The sequence below is a fragment of the Enoplosus armatus genome, chromosome 20 (genome assembly GCF_043641665.1).
Source record: "Enoplosus armatus isolate fEnoArm2 chromosome 20, fEnoArm2.hap1, whole genome shotgun sequence".
NCBI classification, from domain to species: domain Eukaryota; kingdom Metazoa; phylum Chordata; class Actinopteri; order Centrarchiformes; family Enoplosidae; genus Enoplosus; species Enoplosus armatus.
In genome coordinates, this window is record NC_092199.1 from 452,592 (window position 1) to 477,872 (window position 25,281).

General features: G+C 43.9%; 2 protein-coding genes across 4 annotated transcripts; one reads left to right on the forward strand and one right to left on the reverse strand.

The window, feature by feature from the left end:
• Window positions 1-1,168: 1,168 nt before the first annotated feature.
• rnls (renalase, FAD-dependent amine oxidase) lies at window positions 1,169-7,416 on the forward strand. Of its 2 annotated transcripts, none has more exons than XM_070927406.1 (7): window positions 1,169-1,363; window positions 1,930-2,035; window positions 2,140-2,282; window positions 2,967-3,125; window positions 6,338-6,511; window positions 6,841-7,016; window positions 7,127-7,416. In XM_070927406.1, the coding sequence occupies exons 1-7, from the start codon at window positions 1,246-1,248 to the stop codon at window positions 7,277-7,279; spliced, it is 1,029 nt and encodes a 342-aa protein (XP_070783507.1). In that variant the 5' UTR covers window positions 1,169-1,245; the 3' UTR covers window positions 7,280-7,416. The 2 variants fall into 2 exon arrangements, with proteins under 2 accessions (XP_070783507.1, XP_070783508.1); XM_070927407.1 differs by having other exon boundaries at window positions 6,419-6,511.
• Window positions 7,417-15,012: 7,596 nt separating this feature from the next.
• ptenb (phosphatase and tensin homolog B) lies at window positions 15,013-23,305 on the reverse strand. 2 transcript variants are annotated; one of them, XM_070926921.1, is made up of 9 exons: window positions 23,074-23,305; window positions 18,722-18,806; window positions 18,145-18,189; window positions 17,868-17,911; window positions 17,510-17,748; window positions 16,897-17,038; window positions 16,621-16,787; window positions 15,420-15,677; window positions 15,013-15,201 (listed from the first exon to the last, which is right to left on the reverse strand). In XM_070926921.1, exons 1-9 carry the CDS (start codon window positions 23,150-23,152, stop codon window positions 15,013-15,015), a joined length of 1,248 nt encoding a protein of 415 aa, XP_070783022.1. In that variant the 5' UTR covers window positions 23,153-23,305. The 2 variants fall into 2 exon arrangements, with proteins under 2 accessions (XP_070783022.1, XP_070783021.1); XM_070926920.1 differs by having other exon boundaries at window positions 16,840-17,038; window positions 23,074-23,202.
• Between the last annotated feature and the right edge of the window lie 1,976 nt (window positions 23,306-25,281).

Here is a 25,281-nt window from a genome sequence, read left to right on the forward strand (position 1 = left end):
GGAGGGCCTCTCTGTGATTGGTCAAATAAAGGACTCGGATTATTAACTGTTTGTTTTCCGCTGATCAATCGTCTTCTGATCGAATCAACAGTGACCGGAAGCAGAAACTGAACAGAGACCGGAAACCAGGAAGGACCAGGAAGGAAAACCTGCAGAAATCAGCTGATTTGGTCCAAAAACTGAAAGTGAACATTTTAATAAAATAACAGAATAATAAATCTCAATGAAATAATAACCTCCATAAATAAATAAAAAGCGATGAGTGGATTTATTTCAGTTTCAAACAAACAGTTAATTCACCTTCAGAATAAAAGCACCAGCTGTCACCACAAACAATAAGAAACAACGTGCACCGTGTACAAACCACTAACCCACACCGACGAACCCCTTGTATAACCATTTACAATCAGCTAAAAAAGTTTTGAAATACATATGATCCTGCTATTATCACTAATGAAAACATGTTGCAGCATTTTAGTGTTGTATTTCATCAATGTGGAGCCACCTTTAGATTCTTTGTGTACTACTGGGTAGATGAATAGTAGTTTGTACTGCGTCATATCATGTGTTTTATGATAAAGCTGTCAGATAAATGTAGTGCTGTAGAAGTAGAAAGTAAAATAGAATGGAAATACTCAAGTAAAGTACAAGTATGTTAAAATCGTACTTCTATGTGTTTACTCGTATATTCAACATGAAATGTGTGAGAATTATAATTCACTGTATTTTATTTGTATGTAAAATATTACTCAGAATAAAAGTGACTCCAGCTGTAGTGGAGTACAAATCACAGTTTTTCCTCTGAAATGAAGTAGCATCAAATTGAAATACTCAAGATAAGTATAAGTACATGGTGTACTTAAAAAAACAGATCAATTCTGAGGAGCAGAAGTCTTTAGCTTGAGGTTTGTTTTGTTTATCTGTGAACCAGCAGTCGCACATTGGTGTGTTAAACGTTTCCCTCTTTGTTTCTCCTCATGTTGTTCGGTTTTTGATTCATTTGGACGCATTAAGACATTTATTTTGAAAATCTCCGTCGGATGTTCCGTGTTTTTTCCGGGTGCGTGACACTGTCCTGATCCCGGGATAGTTTTTGTTGGTCCATCATCATTCAGCTGTTTTATAACGCAGGGGGCGTGTTTAACTTCTGCCGCTGTGGAGCCAAAGACGAGCCGGACTGGAACTGTTAAAACCCGGTTTATATTCCCGTTGTAGTCTTAGCCCGTCTGCGGTTCCGTGCTAAAAATGTCCCGGGTTCTGATAGTCGGAGCAGGCCTGACAGGCAGCCTGTGCGCATGTCTGCTGAGGAGAGAAATGCAGAACAAAGTTCAGATAGTGGTGTGGGACAAGGCGAGGGGCTCAGGTGAGTCTGTCAGTCAGATCTTCATTCAGAAATCTTACAATTTTATATTCCACACAGAGTTACACTACTCTTCTTCAATGCGGCTTGAAAGTGGTCCATTAAGATAACTTAATAACAACAACATTACTCTGGCAAGAAATTAGAGGTGAGGCCGACACTAAAATGAATAAAATACAATAATGAAAGTACAGAATCTGTTCTACCAGTTAGATCCTGAAACACGCCTGTCTGCAGTGGAGAGAGGTGCGAGTCCTGTTCAGACAGAGGTGTCAGATCTTCACTCAGAGTTTACACCCGGACTGAAGACTTCTTAAATATCAGTGGATAATCTTCCTGATGTCGCCTGTCTCTCTCTCTGCCTGTCTGTCTGCCTGTCTGTCTGTGTCTCTCTCTGCCTGCCTGTCTGTCTGCCTGTCTGTGTCTCTCTCTGCCTGTCTGTCTGCCTGTCTGTCTGTGTCTCTCTCTGCCTGTCTGTCTGCCTGTCTGTGTCTCTCTCTGTCTGTCTGTCTGCCTGTCTGTCTGTGTCTCTCTCTGCCTGCCTGTCTGTCTGCCTGTCTGTCTCTCAGGTGGCAGGATGTCCACCAGTCGTCCTCCCGACCCGTCGTCTCACTCAGCTGATCTTGGAGCTCAGTACATCACAGCCACGTCGGCCTACGCTCAGTCTCACCACAGGTAGGACACACACCTGTTCAGTCCACTTCAGTTTAACAATCATCATGAGGGCTGTTATTGTGAAGGTCTCAGTGTGTGTGTGTGTGTGTGTGTGTGTGTGTCAGTTTCTACTCTGAGCTGCTGTCTTCAGGCGTCCTGCAGCCTCTCGACTCTCTGGTTGAAGGACTGAAGCAGAGAGAAGGCAGCAAGGACTACATGACGCCACTGGGCATGTGCAGTGTGGTCAAACACTTCCTGTCTGAGTCAGGTACACGCCTACCTGTTCTCTTCATTCTTGACTTTAGAAACAGCAGTTTGACAAAATAATCTTCTTCGTTCCAGACCTTTCAGTCACATCTTCATCATTGTTTTAATTGAACACTTCAACATTTAGTGTAATCTTCTTCTTCTTCTCTTCCTCTCTGAGTTACATGTTTAGATGATACCTCTCTCTATAGACAGCAGCTGCTTAGCTTAGCTTAGCTTAGCATAAAGACTGGAAACAGGGGGACAGATGCACCTCCTCAGATTTATCATGTCACGACGCAGCAGAACCAGAGAGATCCTGTTTTACTCCACACATTCCTCTTCTTCTTCTTAGATCTGGTGCCTACAATGCCCACAATGCAGCTCTCCCTCTGACAGTTGTGTGGTAGATTGTGGTGTGTTATGCTAGTAGCGGCTAAGGTAGCGTGCAGCTGCAGAGGTCCAGTCAGCTCACTTCTTTAACTCCAACAGATTGTTTTCAGTGTCAGCTCCCTCTGGGACACTGAAGGCTGATCTGGGATCAGCCAGACGTCCACATTAAATCCAGTTTCTTCTGTTTCTGATAGAAGAAATAATGAAGTTCATCTCCAACATGGAGACACAAAGATATATAGAAAGCTAGTAAGTGAACATTGAGTTCAGATCTTTCTATTATTTACAGTTTGATTGTCTGTCTGCGTCTCAGGAGCTGATTTGTTCTTTGAGCATCATGTGACCGGCCTGTACCGCCGCGGTGCATCATGGGAGGTCCAGAGGAAGGTGGGAGGCAGCGAGACGTTTGACGCCGTCGTCCTGACGATGCCGGTCCCTCAGATACTGCAGCTGCAGGGAGACTTGGGACACAGTGAGACACACATTTATACTTCTATACCTGTGAGGACCAGTGGTACAAGTACATTTACTCAAGTACTGTACTCAAGTACAATCATGAGGTATTTCATGTTTCTCCTTCACTTCATCTCAAATATTAAACTGAAAACACTTTGAAAAGAGCAGTGAGAATATTCAACCTGTTGTTTTTAATGTGTTTCTTGTTTAAGAAGCAGAAATTCTCCAAAGTTAAAAACAAAATATCTTTAAACAACAGATTCTTTCTCAGGCATTTAAATAATATATGAACTAAAACATCAAATAAGCTGTTGTTCAGCAGAATGAGTACTTTTACTTCAATACTTTAAGTACATTTTGCTGATGATACTTCAGTACTTTTACTTAAGTAAAGGCTGAATAGTTTAAATTGGCCAATACGTCCTCACAAAGATAGAATGACTGTGTCCAGCCTGAGTGGATGAGACACCAGAGAGGACCAGGGATCAGGTCCAGACCATCATGGTCTACAACATGAACCACTGACTACAGAACAACTCAAACTGTGTTCCAGGTTTCAGGACGTCAACTCTTAAATCAGCATGTTGTAGATGAGGAGGACGCAGGTACACAAACACCTTCATCTGATGGAGCCTCAGGCTGCAGGTTCAGTCTGCAGGCTGAACAACCCCTCGTCTTCTTCACCGACACAAAAACACTAGAAATGACGAGCTGTTTTACCCAGCATGCCTTGTGACTTCCTGTTGTCAGTTAGAAGCTGATCGTGCTCCTGAGCTTCACATCCTGTGAGTCTGTAGTGATGAATCATAATCTACTGAGTACTATTCAGTACACTGAGTACACACTGAGTAGTACTCAGTCCTGCTTGTGGTGGAGCAGTCTGACCACAGGGAGGCAGCAGCCGCTGGGATGAAAAACACTTATTGATTTGTTTTAATTGGTTATGAATCAAGTTGATCATTCATGTCAATGTGACAGTCACTGATTATAGAAACAGTGTTATATAAATATAAATAGATAAATAAATATAATAATAAATATTTTTATTCAGATATTCAGAGGACTGATCCCAGAACAGCAGGACTGAACATTTCTCAGGGCTTTTACTTTGACGAGGCCAGATGATGACTGCTTCCTCCTCTTGGAGAGAGTTTAGACCAAATAACACACACACACACACACACACACACACACACACACACACACACACACTCACTCACTCACTCACTCACTCACTCACTCACTCACTCACTCACAGGATCAATACACCTCCTCTGATGGTAAATCACTTCCCTCGTCTCTGATTGGTCGATGGTGAACACACTCTTCTTAAAAGCTGCAGAACTTTCTGGATGTGTGTGTGTGACGGCCTCCTCCTCGTGTGTGTCTCTAGATGATGATGATGTCATCTTCAGCTCATCTGATTGGCTGACAGGGGACAGCGCCCATTTCCTTTGTGCTGACACACACACACACACACACACACACACACACACAGTGAAATGCACACTCACACTCATGTTATTATTAGATGCAGTGTGTGCGTGTGTGTGTGTGTGCGCAGTAAGGCTGCAGCCTGTTTCTCTATCACAGATGTGAATCATGGAAAAGTCTGAACAACGAAGAAAGAAAGATGATGATGATGATGTTTAATGTTTGACCTGTCTCCTCTAATCAGATTCAAGAATTTATACTTACTCATATATATATAAACCTGCAGTCATGTACACACTGTACACACACTTCTATCTATAAACACTATACACTGCACATACACACCTCGCACAGACTAATCAAACTAGTCTGACTAAACCAGCTGACAGGTTGAACTTTAACAGCTGTTGTTGTCTTCTCCACAAACAACGAACAAAAGGAAGAAAAGCTGACAGTCGTCGTCAACGGCTACACAACAACCGTCTGCGTTAAAACTTCAACCGTCTGAGATGAAACTTCAACCGTCTGAGATGAAACTTCAACGGTCTGAGATGAAACTTCAACCGTCTGCAATAAAACTTCAACCGTCTGAGATGAAACTTCAACGGTCTGAGATGAAACTTCAACCGTCTGCGATAAAACTTCAACCGTCTGCAATAAAACTTCAACCGTCTGCAATAAAACTTCAACCGTCTGAGATGAAACTTCAACGGTCTGAGATGAAACTTCAACCGTCTGAGATGAAACTTCAACCGTCTGCGATAAAACTTCAACCGTCTGCAATAAAACTTCAACCGTCTGAGATGAAACTTCAACCGTCTGCAATAAAACTTCAACCGTCTGAGATGAAACTTCAACTGTCTGAGATGAAACTTCAACCGTCTGAGATGAAACTTCAACCGTCTGCAATAAAACTTCAACCGTCTGAGATGAAACTTCAACCGTCTGAGATGAAACTTCAACGGTCTGAGATGAAACTTCAACCGTCTGAAACTTCAACCGTCTGAGATGAAACTTCAACCGTCTGAGATGAAACTTCAACCGTCTGAAACTTCAACGGTCTGAGATGAAACTTCAACCGTCTGAGATGAAACTTCAACCGTCTGCGATAAAACTTCAACCGTCTGAAACTTCAACGGTCTGAGATGAAACTTCAACCGTCTGAGATGAAACTTCAACCGTCTGAGATGAAACTTCAACGGTCTGAGATGAAACTTCAACCGTCTGAAACTTCAACCGTCTGAGATGAAACTTCAACGGTCTGAGATGAAACTTCAACCGTCTGAGATGAAACTTCAACCGTCTGAGATGAAACTTCAACGGTCTGAGATGAAACTTCAACCGTCTGCAATAAAACTTCAACCGTCTGAGATGAAACTTCAACCGTCTGCGATAAAACTTCAACCGTCTGAAACTTCAACTGTCTGAGATGAAACTTCAACCGTCTGCGATAAAACTTCAACCGTCTGAAACTTCAACCGTCTGCGAAATCGTCCAATCAGAGCTGAGATGTGTTCAAACGTCCACAAGCTTCAGGCTCCAGAGGGACCAGACAGAGACATCACTTGGAGTCCAGATGTGTAAACATGTTAGTTCCTCTTGTGGTTCGAGCCTCAAGAACACTGGAACCTACATTTCCCATAATGCAAGTTGATACTGTGTCATCAGAGACCCCCTGCCTGGTAAACAGCCACATGGGAGGGACGCAGATGAGTCCCGAATCATAACGTGGTCACTCAAGATCTTACCCTCTCTCTCTCTGTCTGTCTCACTGTCTGCCTGTCTGTCTCTCAGTGCTGTCTGTCCAGCAGAAGCAGCAGTTAGACGGGGTCGTGTACTCGTCTCGTTTTGCTGTCGCTCTCTTCTTCCCTCCAGACGTGGTCTTCAGTTTTCCTTGGGCGGCTAAATACGTCACTGACAACCCCTGCATCTGCTACGTCGCTGCAGACTCCCGCAAACGCAACGCAGGTCAGTCTGCTCTTCTGTCTGTCTGCTCACCTGTCCTCCTGTCTTACCTGTGTGGATGAGGTCAAACTCTGCTGATGTCCGATCAGGGGTGAGATGTCACCCATCCTGACCGATAAAAAAATCTCATTAGCTCAGTGGGCGGAGCCTCAACACTAATTAGCTTGACTGTTGAACGCTGAACTGAAACATTTTTAATCAAACAAAATGACTGAACGTTTTCCTTCTTATGCAGCTGACTTTCAGATGTCGGATTCTCCTTGAACGCACCAGTGTGACATCGCTCTGACCTCAAAGTAACCAGCTGAATTTCTCTGTTTGTGTCCATTCAGACGTTCCCGGTCATGGCCCGTCCCTTGTCGTCCACACCAGCGTCCCGTTTGGCCTGGAGCACCTGGAGAAAGACAAGGAGGACGTCCAGCCAATCATCTTACAGGAGCTCCACAAGCTGCTTCCTGGTCTGCCTCAGCCAATTAGCATCAAGTGTCAGAAGTGGAGGTACTCCCAGGTGAGCCAGTCCTGTGAAAACGGACAGATCCTACTGACATTCTTACCATGAACTCCACTCAGCTAGGGAGCGTTTGATTTACGACCCCCCCCCCCCCGTCCCTCCTGCAGGTGCTGACCTCGGTGCCGGACTGTCCGGGTCAGATGACCGTCCTCGACCGCCCGCTGCTCATCTGCGGCGGCGACGCCTTCAGCCACTCCAACTTCGACGGCTGCGTGGAGTCGGCACTGAGCATGCTCAGTGTGCTGAAGGCCTCGCTGTGACGCCGCCGACACAACAGAAAGTGACTCAGACTGTGGACGACTCACCAGGAGGACCTGACCTTTACCCGCGTCAATAATCAATAAAAGTTGATAGTTGATAGTTTTTGAAGTGATTCATTAAATTTAGAGAAATGTTATTGTTTTTTAGTCTTTTGTCTTTAAATTAATACATTTCTGAATTCCTGAATGGATTAAAAAATCTATTTTTTAAAGAGGATTTTAAGTTCAACAATTATTTTGTGTCATAAAAAAATCACAACCTTTAAACTGCAGCTGAGCTTTAGTCTAAACCAGCTGGCCTGGCCTGATCGAGGGGTCACTTATACCTGGCCTGACAGGCGGGTCAGTCACTTATACCTGGCCTGACCGACGGGTCAATCACTTATACCTGGCCTGACCGACGGGTCACTTATACCTGGCCTGACCGAGCGGTCACTTACGCCTGGCCTGACCGACGGGTCGGTCACTTACACCTGGCCTGACCGAGGGGTCACTTATACCTGGCCTGACAGGCGGGTCAGTCACTTACACCTGGCCTGATCGAGGGGTCACTTATACCTGGCCTGACAGGCGGGTCAGTCACTTACACCTGGCCTGACCGAGGGGTCACTTACACCTGGCCTGACTGACGGGTCGGTCACTTACACCTGGCCTGACAGACGGGTCAGTCACTTACACCTGGCCTGACCGAGGGGTCACTTACACCTGGCCTGACAGACGGGTCGGTCACTTACACCTGGCCTGACCGAGGGGTCACTTACACCTGGCCTGACAGACGGGTCGGTCACTTACACCTGGCCTGACCGAGCGGTCACTTATACCTGGCCTGACTGACGGGTCAGTCACTTACACCTGGCCTGACAGACGGGTCACTTATACCTGGCCTGACCGAGGGGTCACTTATACCTGGCCTGACCGACGGGTCGGTCACTTACACCTGGCCTGACCGAGGGGTCACTTATACCTGGCCTGACAGGCGGGTCAGTCACTTACACCTGGCCTGATCGAGGGGTCACTTATACCTGGCCTGACAGGCGGGTCAGTCACTTACACCTGGCCTGACCGAGGGGTCACTTACACCTGGCCTGACTGACGGGTCGGTCACTTACACCTGGCCTGACAGACGGGTCAGTCACTTACACCTGGCCTGACCGAGGGGTCACTTACACCTGGCCTGACAGACGGGTCGGTCACTTACACCTGGCCTGACCGAGGGGTCACTTACACCTGGCCTGACAGACGGGTCGGTCACTTACACCTGGCCTGACCGAGCGGTCACTTATACCTGGCCTGACTGACGGGTCAGTCACTTACACCTGGCCTGACAGACGGGTCACTTATACCTGGCCTGACCGAGGGGTCACTTATACCTGGCCTGACCGAGGGGTCACTTAAACCTGGCCTGACTGATGCCAGACAGATGTCTGTATATTCTGAGGAGTCGTCCAACAGACGAGGGAAGAAGCTGGTTGGTGGTTTCTCTGCTGCTTCACACTTTCTTTGATCTTTTTATAGAAGCAGATAAGACAGAATTAGTTATGGTTTGGTGCCCACAAGGCTGTGTGTGTGTGTGTGTGTGTGTGTGTGTGTGTGTGTGTGTGTGTGTGTGTGTGTGTGTGTGTGTGTGTGTGTGTGTGTGTGACCTAATTTCTCCTTGCCTGTTCTCCAGTCTCTCAGTTTGGAGCGTGCTCAGTAGTTCTGCTGCAGTGCATTGTGGGGGAAGCGATTATAATTTCTGCCAAGTCACTGGTAGATCTGTAACATGTTTCTGCAGACACTCATGACGTCGTTTAAATGCAGATTTATTTCAATGTATTTATTTTAAGTTCAACTGAGGAGCCCCTGCGTCTGTCCAGTGAGACAGAAATAATGACATCCATCAGCTTCACCTGGACTGTGTTTACTGCTGATTAGCTCATGTTAGCATGCTAACATTGCGTCTCTTTGTGGTTGTTTTGAGAGAAACAAATGAATTAGAAAATAATAAAACTTTGTTTGATGACTTGACTTCGCTGAGTGAATATTAGTGGTGGGGGATTAAGTTTGAAGACAGCTTGAGACTTATGGGAGCTGTAGTAAAAGAATTCCAAAAGCAACACAAACAGATGCTTATAAATAGTTTATTCACCTTTACAGTGTTTTTATTTCATTATAAAACAAGAAGGGAAAGAATAAAAGAACTGGGGGAGCAGGGGGGGTCAGTTTAACATGAAATGTTGTCTCCACGGTGATACAGGCCGGTAGTTATGGTGAGTTTTCTGTTTTTTGATTACAAAATCAATACCTGACAAATAAAAACAAGACAATCGTCATCATGAACAGAAACACTGGACCGCTGAGCAAAAAGTGAAAGAAGCAACAACAGTTTCTGCACAGGGACTGACTCTGAGGGATCAGAGCCGTGTACAAGACCAAGTCTCAGGTTTACCGTGAACCTCCATCTGTCATCACTGTAAACGGAAAGATCGGCAGGTTAGCGACAGTAACCAAGGGGGCGGGGCTTAGTGGAGGTCAACTGTTGATCATTTTGAAATGTGAAAAAAACAATTTGGATGTTTAAACACACCTGTCATCATACAGCAGCCTGTATATTTATAAAAGATAATTTTTAATCTTTTTGACAGACAAAGATCCAGCTGGGATCGAAACATTTAAATAAATGTTGTGAACTTGTTTCATGATGCTGATCCTTTCACTGCACTCAATGTTCAAAGATTGACAGGCGTGGTCGGTGTACACGACTCTGAGATGCAGAGCAACTGTCCAGAACTGTGGAGGAGCATAAAACTGTCGCTGGCTTCAGGTAAAGGTGCGGTCACATGGTCCTGCGAATACTTGTTCCATCTCTCATTCACTTCAATCATAGTCGATGCAGTGCGACCGCCAGCCGTCTCCGGCCGAGGGGCAGGTGAGAGTTCACCTTCGTCTTTGAATTTGCACGTTCGGCCAATAGAAACACTAATCCGTTGGGTTCTGAAATGCAGACTCCATTATTCAAATTGTCACTCCAGACTTCCCTGACATCTCATCTGTTGAACGCAGGGCGAACGTGACCACACCTTAAGGCAAAAAGAAGCAGGAACATGAACATTGACCATGTTTACCTTGTCAACTCCAAACTAACCAACCAACAAACAAAACATTACAAAATCAAACATCAGAGTCTGAGCTTCATTTTGGCAGGTTTGGTGGTGAGATGTAAACAGAAAGAGTTGAAGTCGTCTGGTTGGCTAAAACAGACAAAACAGCTTTCTCACTGAAGGAAGTTTGAGTATATTCTTCCGTGGATAAAACTGTGATTGTTTAAAAGTTATTTCAGAGAAGTATTTGGGGGCATAAAACGGCAAAACCAAGTTCAAGGTTCCTTTACAGATTCCAGATTCAAACTGGTATCAGACGTCATTGACTTCAATGGAAACATGGTCAGGTCTTTATGTCAACACACATAGGTGATTCTCCGCTACTGTTTTTGTCTCTTCCTCTTCTGTTTTCTCTGACTTTCTGGATTGGTGCAGGAACCCTGAACTTCTGGTGGAAACTTGAAAACGTTCATTGAGTAGTCTTAGATATGGCAAATGTCTGTTGCCAAATTTTGTCAAATTTGATTTAAGGAATTCCTCTTTCTGAATCGACACTGGTTCTGTTAACTTACAAACGACAATCATTTCTGTCCAAATCTCCCAGATGGACTTGACTTAGTTGAACTAGAACGTGGTGGTCAGAAGAAAATATCAAGCACCTGAAACAGTCAGAGACGTGGACAGCACCTGCCTGGCCTCAAATACCGGAAACCCATTCAGAGCATACAAGTATGTGCAGCCAGCGTTCTACAAGAGGGACTAGAACTCAGACACGGACCTTGTCGTTCTGACTTCTAAACGTCCATTATCAAACTGTGCTGCAGTTACTGTTAAAGGTTGAAGATTCTAAAACACTCAAGATTAAATATTCTTCAATTTGCCAAGATGCCGGTTTGAAAATACAAACACATTTCTGCGATACTGTGGAAAATGTAATCCAGGTTTGCTGGTTCTGTTTCCGGAGTCCACACCAGTTTGCAGAAGTTAGTTGTGATTTCTGGGTGAACTTTTTAAGCTTTTCAAGGCTTTTAAGCTCCACTGAACAAGTCTACACACCAGTCATGTCTGAATGGGCTGAGACAGGAAGTGAGGCCAGACCTGACAGCACCTAACAGGACTCCAGACAGGAAGTGTTGTAGTAGCTGTAAAATAGACAAACAGAGCTTGTGGATAGGTCGCCACACTGACGACAGAGCTGCTTGGTGTCACAGATCAAGACTGGACGAACACTCGTGGCTGGTAGAGAGCACCACAGATGGACAACAGGCTCAGCATCAGCCCTGGCTAGCTTAGCTTAGCACCTTGAACCCAACAAGATGAACTGAAGGACCGGCAATGGCTGAGACAAGAGGTTTTCATTGAACCCGAGTGCTACACCTCAAGATGTGACCACACAGGACGCAGGCAGGCACCTTTTTTGACTTGTTCCAAGCTGATCAGAATGTCAAAAACAATCATAGATGAGGTGTTTCCAACCGTATGATTGTCTGTATTTTAGTGGACACTTTCTGGCTCTGGCGTGGGAAGAACACCCTACAACTCTGAGGCCATTTCTTTGCTTTCCAATCAGATGAAAGCTAAAGCGGGTCTTTCTCCGTTAGCTCTGACATGAAGAAGAATATTGGAGTAATAGTTTATGTTCGTTGTTCCTGTTCAGCCCTCCCGACGGACGGGTCCAGGAGGGGCCTCTTCTCTCCCTGTTCAGGGTCAACCCCGTTTTTTGACACATCCGAGATATCATGATTGTAACAAAACACGCTTATCTTATTATTGTCATTGGCCTTTCGAGTTCGGGCCCTGTTCTGAGGTCAAGATGGAATTTAAGGTTGGGAAATATAACATGTCTTCTCTCTAAGAGTCTTCTGTGGGACATACATTGTCAGTGCGTCTGCGGTGGCAGCTTCTCAGAATAAAAGCTACACTGAGGATTTCGTGCTTTCTAGCCTCCAGAGTACGTCCTGTGTGATCAGGCTCTTGACAAGGCCTACAGGGTCAACAACAGGAACTTCAAGACCCAATCCAGAGTCTTGATACCACACCTAAGATGAACAATCAATAACCACGGGACCAATGCAGAGCCAATGATACGTAGTAGCACCAAATGTTAGGACGGAAATCAGACATCACGACTAAAACTTCTACCCACCCCCGATCTGGAGGCAGATCTTCCTTTAGATGATCATTACGGATGCTCCAATCAATCTGATGCAACTGGGGCTGCTATTTAACACAAATGACTTCATAGGTGGTGTCTACATTTATTGATTATAAAACTTGATTGCAACTTGGGTGATGCAAACAAACCTTGTAACAGTGCTTTCACCGCTTGTTCCGAACTGCACAGGCATCTGAGATAGTTCACTGCCCTGTCACTTTAAGTCCAACTGTGCTAGTTTTTGCAGTAAAACACTGGACGAGCAGGGGGAAGCTTGCTTTGAGGACATAAGAAGGTACATCCACACAATAATCATCCAAAAGTCTGTTTACATTTAGAAAAAGGTTTTAAGTTTCTCCCCAACATTCAGTAAGAGCCAATGAACCAATTGGTGATTAGTTTTGGATTGATTTCCTCTCATTAAATCTAGGATCTAAAAGACAAATCAGAGCATCCTTAATGTCCCTTTGGCAGACGGAATAGTCATGAACCTGTTGTAATGCTAATGTGATCCACAAACTGTGTCCCTGGCGTTAAAGGTACAGTTTGCAAGACTTTAAGAGCTTAAATGTCTCCAAGAAGTAGAAGTGAGTAAAACGATTAATAGTCTATGGACAGAGTAATAGTAATTATAGAGCACCACCCTTTTTGAAATGTCAGACACCAGACACACAGAGGCTGAACCTCATGACTCTCGAGAGCGACTGTGGTCATGAAACCTGCTGGAAGCTGTCTGGTCAGCAGCTGGGGCGCTGATTTAAGAACATGCTCAAACAAACTTCTGGCACCTTGGTAGAACAGGGCTTCTCAACCTCTTCTGGCCGGTGATCCCAAAATACTTGAGAATCAAAGGTCTTCAAGAGCACAGAGGGAGACAGACAGTGATATTTGCAAAACATCTATCAAGCAAACATCACTTTATCCGTCTTAGATATCTAGCACAGACCCATGTTGGGTCCTGACCCCAAGGTTGAGAAACTCTGAACCTCACAAACGGCAGCTTTATAAAAGGACTACCTTTCAACTGCACACTAATCAGCACAACATGAGACGAGCTGGATGGACTGAGCTTACCCAGAAATACGTACAAAGCCAATAATATTCAGTGAACTGTCCTTTATAGTGCAAACCCCACCCGCCTGTCATCCCAGGCACATCAAAACCAAGCGCTCTGGAGTAATAGATGTCTGCTTTAGTTTGAGTCAGGGTGTGTTAGCCTACATAGGTGTATAGATCTGGCTGAAGGAATGGTTATACTGTGTGTAGCTTGTTTGTAGTTTAGCTTAATGTTTGATATAAGTCAGAGTATAACGAAAATAACTGTTCTGTAACTGGAGGAGCTGATTGAAGGGCTGAAGAGAACCTTCTGTGCAAAACTGTAGACAGACAGACAGACAGACAGAAAGTAGTAATAGCATTTTTGTTCACAGTAGGTTTGTACTGTATGTGTGTGTTCAACAGTAGATGATTGACAGATTTGCAGCAGTTTCTCTTCTCCACTGTCACATTCAAACAACAGGCTGTCACTTCTCTCTGTGTGCTGCTTCGTCCCAAAACCAGTTCAGACTGGTCAACATCTGGTGACCAGCGAGGAGACTGGTCCTCCTGGGTCCAAACATGACTCATGACTGGGTTAGAGATTTAACAGATACGTTTGGAGGGCTCAGACGTTCTTTGGTAGGAGAGTTTCCAACGTCAAGAACACAAAAAGTCATCGCGGTAAACTGTCAGAACACAAGATTTGAGATTAAAGAAGGCTGTAATTCATTTGTGTTCCATAGTTGGACAACTCGTAACGGACTTCGACTGACTGGTCCAAACCAGTTTGGACTGATCCACACTTGACTGCTAAGACTGATCCAAAGTGATACTGATCCAAACCAGCTCAATCCGGTCCAGTCTGTTCGTTTCATTGTTCGTTAGCACACAGAGAGAAGAGTCAACTCCCCAAAACAGCTTCACAAAACTGAAGATTGAAGAGACGGAAAACAATGAAGATTGGTCTGCATAAAGTCACCTAGACCTGGTCAGGAAGGAAGGAAGGGGGATTGTGGGGATTTATCCAACAAACATCTCGGTGTAGTCACTAAAGAAGTCTACTTGTCTTTCAGTTTGTTTATATTCAAGTTTTACTCCTTTATTTTATGTCCTGTCTGTCCATTCAACTGTCTCACTGTCCATTCGCCGTCCTTTGCCTGGCCCCGCCCACACATTATCCTTGCCCTCCTCACCTCCGACCACCATGTCATGTGATTGTCCAGCTGTGCATTGAGCAGAAGATTGGAGGGGGGGAGGGGCTTATATTCTGATCTGAGCTCTTTGAGTCCCACAGATCAGTTCTGGTTTGTCGGTTATATTCCCCCGTTAGCTAACAACACGCTAGTTTTAGTTTGGGGGTTCATGAGTGTGTATACATACATACATACATACTGTATATATATATATATATATATATATATATATATATATCTGTATGTGTGTGTGAGAGTGTGTGTGTGTCAGACTTTTGTGATCTGATTGTGATGGTCCTCTTCGAAGGGCTCGTTCTCCGGGTCCGAGTCTGTCGTGTCGGAGTAGCGGTAGTGATCCGGCTCGTTGTCGCTGACATCAGGCGTCACTGAGGCCGACGTGCTGCTCGCGTCACAGTTCGCTCCTTCCTCCACCGTCTTGGTGAAATACAGTTTCACCTGCAGAGAACAATAAAATCAGTTAGATTGTTGGATTCTGAACCCGCTGGATCCCGCTCATGACGGGGTTTGTTCCCAGGAGGCATGGAGTCACGGCCCTTTGTTAAGTCATTACCCGTCTAATAGCTCTGAAAACTATTTGGTAATTAACCTCTTCTGTTTTCTTTATCAACCAGATGAAATGCAGCTGAGAGATGAAACCAACAGAAATGTTTTACCTTGAAGTTCGGGGAGAAGTTCCTGTTGGCCTTGTCTTTGTTGGCCTTGTCCAGGTCGTTCTTGGTCAGACTGAGAACCAAGTAGTCTCTGTCGTTGGTTTCTCCTCCCATCATCATTGTTGTCATCATCCCCAGGTTCTGGTGCGTTCTGTCAGACGGTTCCCGCGGTGTCCCGGCGCTGCCGTTCTCCAGTTTGTCGAGGTTCTCCTCTGGCCCCGGGATGAAGAAGGTGTTGACCCAAAAGTGGAACATCTTTTCCTGGAAGGACACAATCTGATGGGATCAACAGCTGTTTGAGGTAACAGGTCCAGCTGTCTACTCTGTAGAGTCCTGGAGGAAGAGGTTTGTTGTTCCTTATCTAAACCACTTGTCTGAGGACAGAGGGTCAGAGGGAAGTGCTGACAGATTGTAAAGATCCTGAAACTACTTTGTGATTTGGGGCTGAATGAATAAAACTGACTTGCCTCAGAGACACAGTGTGTTTGGAAAATGTTCAGACCCCGTCATTTGACTTTGTTAAAGATTTGAACTCATTGGGATTACATTCACCTTTTGGCAATTAATTACACAATGATCCATATGACAAAGTGAAAACACATTTAAATGTTTGCACGTTTACTAAAAATGTACCTGTGGTAACTTCAACTGATGGACGTCTGCCATCAAACTGTGTGGAGGCAAAGATCTTTAGGAATGGTTTGATACTCTAGACCGTAGAGTGGAAACCGATCCTAAAGAGGGCTTCATCGCTGTGAACGGAAGAAGGCTCCTGGTGGATCCACAAAACTAACCGGGCGAGAGGGTCGTCGGTCAGGGAGGTGACCAAGACCACCTACCATATTTAAGACGAGCTACACAAGAAGACTTGAGGCTGTACTGTAAAAAGAGCTGAATATAGACGGAATATATTCACTTTGTCATTTTGGGTTATTGTTGGTGAAGGGGTCTGATTACTCTCTGAAGCTGCATTTCAGGTTTAATCAGGACACATTTGAGGAGTCAACGTCAGATAAATGAGTGAAAATTAAAAGTGTAACAAAATAAAACACGACACATCCACGTACCGCAGCTGCACATCACACTGGTTCTGATTCTTTTCATGTCTGTGAATTTTAGTTGATTAATTGCAAATTGAATAAATTTGACATTTGTTTACTTCAACATTTAAAAAGAATCATCGACTGCAATGACTCCTCCTCACCTTCTTCATCATCTTGTTCTGCTTGTGGAAGAACTCCACCTTGATGTCTCCACAGACAGGAAGTGGCTGCGGGAACTCAAACAGCATCAGTTTGTCTTCCCGCCGGGTGTTGGTGGGGTTAGACGTGTGGATCTTCACCTTCAGCTGGTACACCACAAACTGAGGATCTGCACCAACAACACCACACTTCATTCACTTGATACTGGTTTCATTCATCACTGTTTGGTTTTCTTAATCTGTCTAATATTGTACCTGCCCACAGACAGACAGACTTACTGCAGGTGCCACCAGTGAACATGGGGATGGTTTCAAACAGCATCTTGTGGAAGAGCAGAGCGACAGGTTTGTACAGCAGCTGGTTCCTCAGCAGGAAGCTGTAGTAGATGACGTAACGCCGCTGACTGGGGATGGTCACACCCTGCGCGCGCGCGCGCGCACACACACACACACACACACACACACACACACACACACACACACACACACACACACACACACACACAGTGTAAGTGCCATTAAGCAGTGGGGTCATTTTAAACAAGCTTTGGAAATGCTTCTGCTTTTTCTTTAATTTAGGCCTTTTTCTTATGGAGTTCTGTATGTACAGTACTTCTTCCAGGGCAGAAAACCATCACACATTTCTAAATGTTTAAACCGACCGAAAGGAACGAATGACCACCATTATGAACCTCTCCAACCTAAACTGACAATAAGTAGCATGACCAGAAGTTAAAACAAGCAATCAGGACACAATCCAGCATCTTCAAACGGTCAGAGGATCAAAGTGCCAGAACTGAGCCACTGTTAATTTATTTATTAATATTGTTAAAAATATGTTGCAGTATCATTAATGCAAGCAGTATTAAACACTGACGACATGGTATCTTACCTTCTTGTCCCGGGTGCGGACCTCTCCGTAGAAGTCCAGAGCCTCCTGAGCTTCCTGAAACTTGCCTCGGTGCAGCAGGTAGGCGCAGATCATGACGCCGGTGCGGCCTTTTCCTGCCTTGCAGTGGATGGCGGCGACGTGCTGCTCGTCTTCGCTCAGCCACTGATCCAAGTCCTCGCAGAATGGCTTGATCAGCTCCAGCTGGGGGGGGTTGTGGTCCTCGAACGGATACTGAGCAACTGACAGAGACACAGACAGGACCGAGCTGTGAGACACGTCACACACTGGCAGCAAGACGCTCAATTAAAATGAGGTCATGAGGTCCAAGAAGCCTCCCTCCATCATCCATGAATCTCACCTCGACAGTTGAACTTTGCTGTGTCATAATGTCGCTCCGCACATCTGTGGACAGAGAGGCAGATGTTACCACAAACAGGGACAGCACCAATCTCAAATCCAGACAAAGTCCTCGTAGCTCACTGATGATGTTCTGGACCTGAATAACAGCACTTTAGTTTGTCACTGAACGAACCGTTGGAGACGGCTGATATGAGCTGCTGCTGGTGAAAGAACATGAGGATCACTCACTACTACAGTGGCTACGTTTGTAATGTATTTAATCAGTCAGTACTTACAGGTTGTAGATCTTATAGTGATTCTTGTGCTTCGAGTCTAAAAACCTAAAAAAGAGACAAACAGGTTCAGCTTCTTGTCAGAGTCACAAGTCAGTGTCCTTGAACGCAGCACGTCTGCTGTCAACTGTTTTATTGTTGACTAAACGGACTGAGCACCAGTCAGGTTTCCCTCCACTGCTGCTGTGTGAACATGATATAAACAGCTGGTGGAGCTAATTTTCCAGTCGCTGCCATTAAACCACCACAGAAGAAGAAGACACAATGAGATGACATCATTAAAGAGCTCCAGTCGAAGCTCAAACGATGGAGAACCATGTAAAGAACATGGTGGAAACATGACATCTGTGTTAGTTTCATGTGTTCATGTGAGGAAGGTTGCAGCCTCCTCAGGAAACACTTTTACACATTTAGAGTTTGTTTCCACTCTGATGTTTTTATGTGCAAATTGAAAGTGAATAAAAACATGAGGATGGAAACAAACTCACTGACAGTGATACAGATTTTAATCAAGATATCAAACTGATGGAGGATCAGCAGGAAGTGTGGAGAATTAATGAACACAGTGAAGTCGTCTCACCGTACGACATCGTCGATGTTGTTCCTGTAGACTCCTTCCAGACGCTCAGCAGGGAAACCCATCGCGATGATGTTTGGATAAATATCTGATCACTCTGTTAAGGATCAATAAACACTCAATAAACACACGCACGTTTAACTGACAGTGACCTCTAGTGATCATGTGACCTCATGAGCACAGAAGGAAGTAGAGTCACAAGTCTGAGACAAGCCCGGGGATGAGCACCAGGCTTTGAATCCAATCTGACATACAGGCCAAACTGTGTAATTACAACTTCCAGGTTCATCACGTGACGCTGTGACTGCGTCGCTTTATACGTCCAGGGTCTGACGGCCGTTCACTTCCTGTGTCCTACCAACAGTGACCAATGAGCACCATGTGTCCAACCTTCAACCGGCGGCTTTCTGATCAAACATCAACACAGAAGAGACACAACTAAAGCCTCAAACACATTTAACAGCAACCACAAACTGCAGATTTTGTCATTTACTTTAGAGGATTCCCTATATTTCCCACAATGCCTCCCAGCAAGACCCAGTGAGGGTAATGGGAGGTTTGGTTTCTTCTTCCTGTCAGCTTTTGACTTTCAGATGCGGTTGAAGAGCCAGAATATAAACTGAGAGTCAGATGTTCAGATTGATTCCATTCCTTATGTCTGGATGCTAAATATGAAGCTACAGTCGGTTAGCTTAGTTTAGCATAGAGACTGGAAACAGGGGAATAGCCTGGCTCCGTCCAAAGCTAACAAACTCCACCTCTAAAGCTGACTAACACATTACATCTGGTTGGTGTCGTCTGGAGAGAAACGAGCTTGCTGGTTTGTGGCAGCTCATGTCATGACTTCCTGGAATTTTGTCATCATCGTGAACCAGGCTAGCTGTTTCCCCGTTTCCAGTCTTTATGCTAAGCTAAGCTGTAGGGCTGTGGCCTCTTCAATATTATCAATACCTTGTTGATGTTTTAAAATTGTACAGACTTTTTTTCTGTTTCGTGTTTCACAGATGATTGGAACTGGACGAGTCCTCCACCAGACGGATGCTCAGAGGACAGGAAGTGATGTCATGCTGGTGACCTGCGGCTGCACTGTTAGCATCACGCTGCTACTTGTTAACACACACACACACACACACACACACACACACACAGAGGCTGGCCTCCAACTTGCCACAATTTCCCAGAAGGCTTTGGGATTCAAACCAGCAACTCTCTCCACTCGTCCTCCTCTCTGTCTCTCTTCTTCTTCTTCTCTGGTTCTCTGTTCCTTCAGCTCATCCTCTCTGATCCACTCAACTCTCCAGTACAAAACCATGATGTCATCAATACTGCGCGCGAACACACACACACACACAGTCTGACATCCTGCAGCCTCACAGAACAATGACTTCACATGTTTAACATAGAGACAACATTTAAAGCACTGATGAGGCTGTTCGCTGTCAGATTGTCTCATCTCACTTAACTACATCACCATCAGTTGCAGCGATGACAGCGGTGGTTCATGAAGCAGCGCTGCGAAATCTGGTCTTCCTAATATTAATCAGAAAGAACTAACGAACAGTCTGTGTTTCCTTAAATTGGATAATAATCCTGTAAATCTAGTCAAACGTGTCTCCTCAGTGACACCTAGAGTTACAGTGGGTGTGTTCTGCTCCCGGCCACACGGGGCAGCACTGAGCTCGTTACAGCTGAAGAACTTTAACTAACGACACAAAGGAGAGACGGATGTTCATCAGAGACGTCTTCAGTTTCACACTTCAGTGATGAAGATTAACGTTTGTTAAACAGCTGCTTCACTCTGAAACCATCCGGGACTCTTCTAATATTAGAATTAACCAGACACTGATGCTTCTTGTGGCCAAATGATCATAACTGTTCAAATGTGTGCGCTAATATTTTTATTAGAACAACTTCACCGTCTTTTAGGTGGCTCCTCTTGGACTGACGTCATTTTATCATCGATTTATCTGCAGACAGACATCAGTCTGTTTATCCAGAAACAACAATGTTTGTTTCTCTTTCAAAACAGAAGCTTATCTCAATGATATTACCTGATTAATAAATACAGGTTTAATATCAAAAAGGTCAGAAAATAGTGAAAACTCTTCAAATGTCTGATTGTCTGAAACAGAATCATGTCTGGTGGAGAAAAGCATCAAATCCTTCAGAGAAGATGGAACTGAGGAGCCTCAATCTAAAAATTACTAAAACAATTATTCAATTATTAGAATAATTTTCTGTCCATCAACTAATCCATTAATTGATAATCGTTGCAGCTCTAATTTGATTGCCTGAAAAATAAAAACGTGGTTATGTTTGAACATGTCCAGCTGTTCAAAGACTCTTTACAACATCTGGATAAAGAATATTCTGTCTGCTGCAACATGAACAACAACACCAAGCTATACAAACAAAGATGGCGGCCGGAGATGACACATGACTGTACTCAATAAAAGCAAAATATGAATTTTGGCAGCAACTAACATTTATTTTCATTATCGATGAATCTGCTGATTATTTGTTGTCTATTAATTGTAAAAATAAAATAAAAAACGTGACTCAAATGTCTCAATGTGTCAAGCAGCCCAAAACAAACTGAGGAACCAGATCATGTCTGACACTGTTTTAACATTTAATGATTATTAAAACAGTTGAAGATTATTTGTCAAATAACATTTAAACATTTTCACATTTTACAGCTGCTGGACAGGAAATGTAAAAAATCTGTTTCATCCAGATGTTTTCGGTAAGTCGACATTTTCAAATGTCCATAAAACCACGTTTGGTTTTTCTTTCTTTTCTGACCTCAGTGAGATTACCTGATTAAATTAAGCTTTTATAGAAAATGGCAGAAAATAGTGAAAATTCCCTGCTGTCATTTCATCTTTAAGTGTCTCGGGTCGTACGAGGTTCAGCTTACCATCGGAAGACTCAGAAAACCAGTAACAACCACCTCTGAGAGGCTAGGACCAGTGAGTCTTTGGAATTTTGGCTTAAAAATGTACCCTGTTTGTTCCTCTCATGTGTCACTGTTACATTAGAGACACCACAGTCTCCTAACAAGAAATCTCTGGTGATGTCTGACATTTAACAACACAGAATCCTCAAAGACTCCGACATAAGAAATATGAACGTGTTCTTAACTGTGAAAATATAAAACAGTGGAAGGAAACACCAACATACACCAATATAACTGATAATACCTTTCATTTTGGTCCACGGTGTACAAATTGAGCAGAGACATAAGTCATCTTTGTTTGATTAAAAACAGAGACACAATTTAAGAAGGATGTTGAAAATCTTTGTCATGTTTCAACAGACAGAATACGTTTTAATCCAGATGTTTGAAGACTCTTTGAGGATTGCAGAGAGTGATGCAGATCCTGTTCTGGGGTTTTAGTTTTCAGTAAATTGTGAATGTAATCATAATACATGAGAGGAAAACACTGGAGCTAATTCACTTTACTGTCACAGAAGACAAGACGGCCACTAAATATTCGTTCACATTCCTAATAATGTTATTGTCTGTGATTAGATATCAGAGAATGTATCTGAGCACGGTAGTGGGAGTTTGATTTCTCTCCAGGTGTTCTTTTCTCAGGTGTGTTTCAGTCAGCTGCAGCCTGATAGCTGCTCCTCTGTCCAAACTGCTGCTGATGCAACGCCACTGACACCGCTGTTAGCCTAGCTAGCCTGTTAGCAACTACTACTTTCAACATTGCTCAGAAAACACACATAAGACAACTCACAAGCAACTTAATATCTTTAGGGACCGAGCCGTATAAAACGTTATCAGGTATCCTGATAAAAAACAGCTGGATCATTGTAGACAGACTGGGGATAAACGCCTGCTAAGGGTAGCTGGCCCGATTCAGTCCCATTCTCCTGTATGCACCACGGACTCCGTTGAAAAAACTACCCATTTAAGGCAAACTTGCAAGTGTATCAACACACATGCCAATAAAGGTTACCAATTGATATAAACACCTGACAAACAAGCAAACATCGCCCCATAAAGAACATTTCAGATATTTAATACATTTTTAGGCTTTGTTCACGCTTATCGCTACCCTAAACGTTTCTGTCTTCGATTCAGAGTTTCAATCCATGAGCACTGAATTGTAATGATTATTACACCTTTTCTTTGGTTGTTTAACTATTACATACACACCGATATGGGCAGCAGCTCCGCCTGTTAAAACGTCTTGTTTTATGTGAGCAGCGTGTTCGCATCATTACATTATTTTGAATGCAGTTCTGCATAACGTTTGAGAGCTAACAAGCTAACGTTGTCGAAACAGGCTAACCAAAACCAGTAAAAATATAGTAAAGTTGAGTGAACAGTAAAAGGATACAGGTCAGGTCCAGGTCGAAGCCGTCCTCCTGGTATCGCCTTTTATTTCTGCTGACGATTTCCTTGATTAAGGCAGCCATTATCGGTATGTCCGGTGAAGTCCGTAAAACGATGAGAAAGCACCGAGAGACCGCCTGTATTGCTCCGTACCCGCTCCGGAGCCTGCGCTGTCTGGTTGCCGGGGGGGGGAGCTAACTGGGACAGCTAGCCCGGAGCTAGCTAGCCACCAGCTCCCCGATCTCCAGAAGGACGCTGTTTATGTTTACAGCGCAGATAAATTCGTCCTGGTGAATAAGAAGGACAAAAATAAGTCCTAATGGCTAAAGAAGTATCCCGTTATTCGTCCTCTCCGGGTGCCACCCTACGAGCTCCAGTGGCTAGCCGGCCTTCTAGTTGACAGGCAGCCCGGCCGTCGATACTGTTTTCTGGGTCAGAATAAGGGGGCGTCGGGGCCTCCTCCCTGCTCCCACTGCGGGCCCGGGTTTCCAGGTCCCCCGCCTGGAGACAAAACCATCCGCGGTTTTATTTTCAGTTAAACTCCAGCCCTCCAGACGTCGGATGGATCCGGTGGGACTGTTCCAGGTCTCGGTGTTCCGCAGAGACGCCGTGACTGGATGCAGATCGGCGGAGAGAAATTCTCTCCGAGGCGTCCTCGAGCGGAGGAAGAGAGACGAGACGCGACTGACGCTCCGCTGACACACAGAGTCAAGCTACAGACAGGAGCACGGGATACATCCGGCCAGCGCCTTCAATATAATGCCCGAGGCTGTGCTACAATAAGCAAGTGTGCAATTAACACAACCAGAGAATAAAGAAATCAAACATACAAACAATGGAAATATATGTAGTTTAAGTATTGAAATGATGTGAAGTGAATATAAAACATGATTTGATAATGACACTGATAAATAAATTACAAAACTAAGTAATTTAAAAGAAACTAAGATTTTATTAAATATTCAACAGACCTAAAATAAAAGTCAAATTCATCTGGTCAAGTGGAACTGCTGTTTCTAAGATTTCGTGTGCGTTTTTTTTTAATTGAATTTGAAATTTTGAGTTAAAACTATTTTATGTCTCAGTGTTGATAGAAAGATATTTGATCTGTCATAAATGAAAATATAACAGTTGCTTTTTCCTTTCAAGGATCGCTTTAAAGGTGTTGATAGAAGAAGAGAGAAACTAGTTCATTTGATAGAATTTCGTTTTATTGTGTTTCAAAAATAATAAGAAATTCATCTTTTTTTTAATCTATAGCAAGCTATACAGATACATTTTACAAAAGAAATACATGATGGATATTTAATGTGCTGTTTCCAATATTTCTAGATGTAATATATTTGAATATTTTTAAGCCAACAAAATCGAAAATGACATATTTCCTCGGCAGGTTTTTACTCCTGCACTTTGGAGAAAACTTAAGAACTGCATTTAGAGATTTCTGTTTGGAAATAAATTATAGAGAGAATATTATTTATTTGTATTATTTTTATCTGATTGTTTTCTTCTTTTATTCGTATTTGTATGTATTCATTTAGCTCAGTATTACTAAAATCCCGCCTACAGCCCTAAATGTAAATACAATTCACATCATCCTGTGGATCATGAACTGTGCTTTTATTTTGTAAAACCCGTCATTTTCTGAATTTGCGTAACTCCGTCTGACTTGACGATGCTAATTGTTAGCTGCTAACTGGACTTTCTAAACCAAACGCATCCTTCAGCACACACGGTTGCCAGGTTTTGATCGTTTTATCCTCCCATTCAAAACCTCCATCATAAAAACTCAAAATAGCACCAGTGGGAATAATTCACCACCTGGCAACCAGCGGAGTCCCGCTGACATTACATAATGAACCCTCCGGCCACAGAGAGCAGTTTCACATCCGTCATCTTACACGTTGTAGCGTGATTTTCATGATTTTCTTGTGTTAATCTGCTGAAGATTTTTAACCAGCTCTTTATTTATAATGTTATATAATGTGTATGGAAACACTGAATAGGAAGACACACTGTGTGGTAATGAAGACACTGCGATGATGATGATGATGAAGAAGACTGTGTACTGAACTATAAATGTTCAATTCAGAGGATTATTAGCTGTATTATAGCGCCACCTGTTGGATCCAACTGATTCATTGAACCGACACATTTCTTTACATCAATGGTCCTCAACTAGAGATGCTCACACTGCTGCAGTCACCTGCTG

Coding starts and splice junctions, on each gene's coding strand:
- rnls (XM_070927406.1), top strand. CDS start 1,246: ATGTCCCGGGTTCTGATAGTCGGAGCAGGCCTGACAGGCAGCCTGTGC. Junction 1,364..1,929: donor GGACAAGGCGAGGGGCTCAG/GTGAGTCTGTCA, acceptor TCTGTCTCTCAG/GTGGCAGGATGTCCACCAGT. Junction 6,512..6,840: donor CTCCCGCAAACGCAACGCAG/GTCAGTCTGCTC, acceptor GTGTCCATTCAG/ACGTTCCCGGTCATGGCCCG.
- ptenb (XM_070926920.1), bottom strand. CDS start 23,152: ATGGCTGCCTTAATCAAGGAAATCGTCAGCAGAAATAAAAGGCGATAC. Junction 17,749..17,867: donor AGCAAAGTTCAACTGTCGAG/GTGAGATTCATG, acceptor TGTCTCTGTCAG/TTGCTCAGTATCCGTTCGAG. Junction 15,202..15,419: donor ACTTCTCCCCGAACTTCAAG/GTAAAACATTTC, acceptor TGTTCTCTGCAG/GTGAAACTGTATTTCACCAA.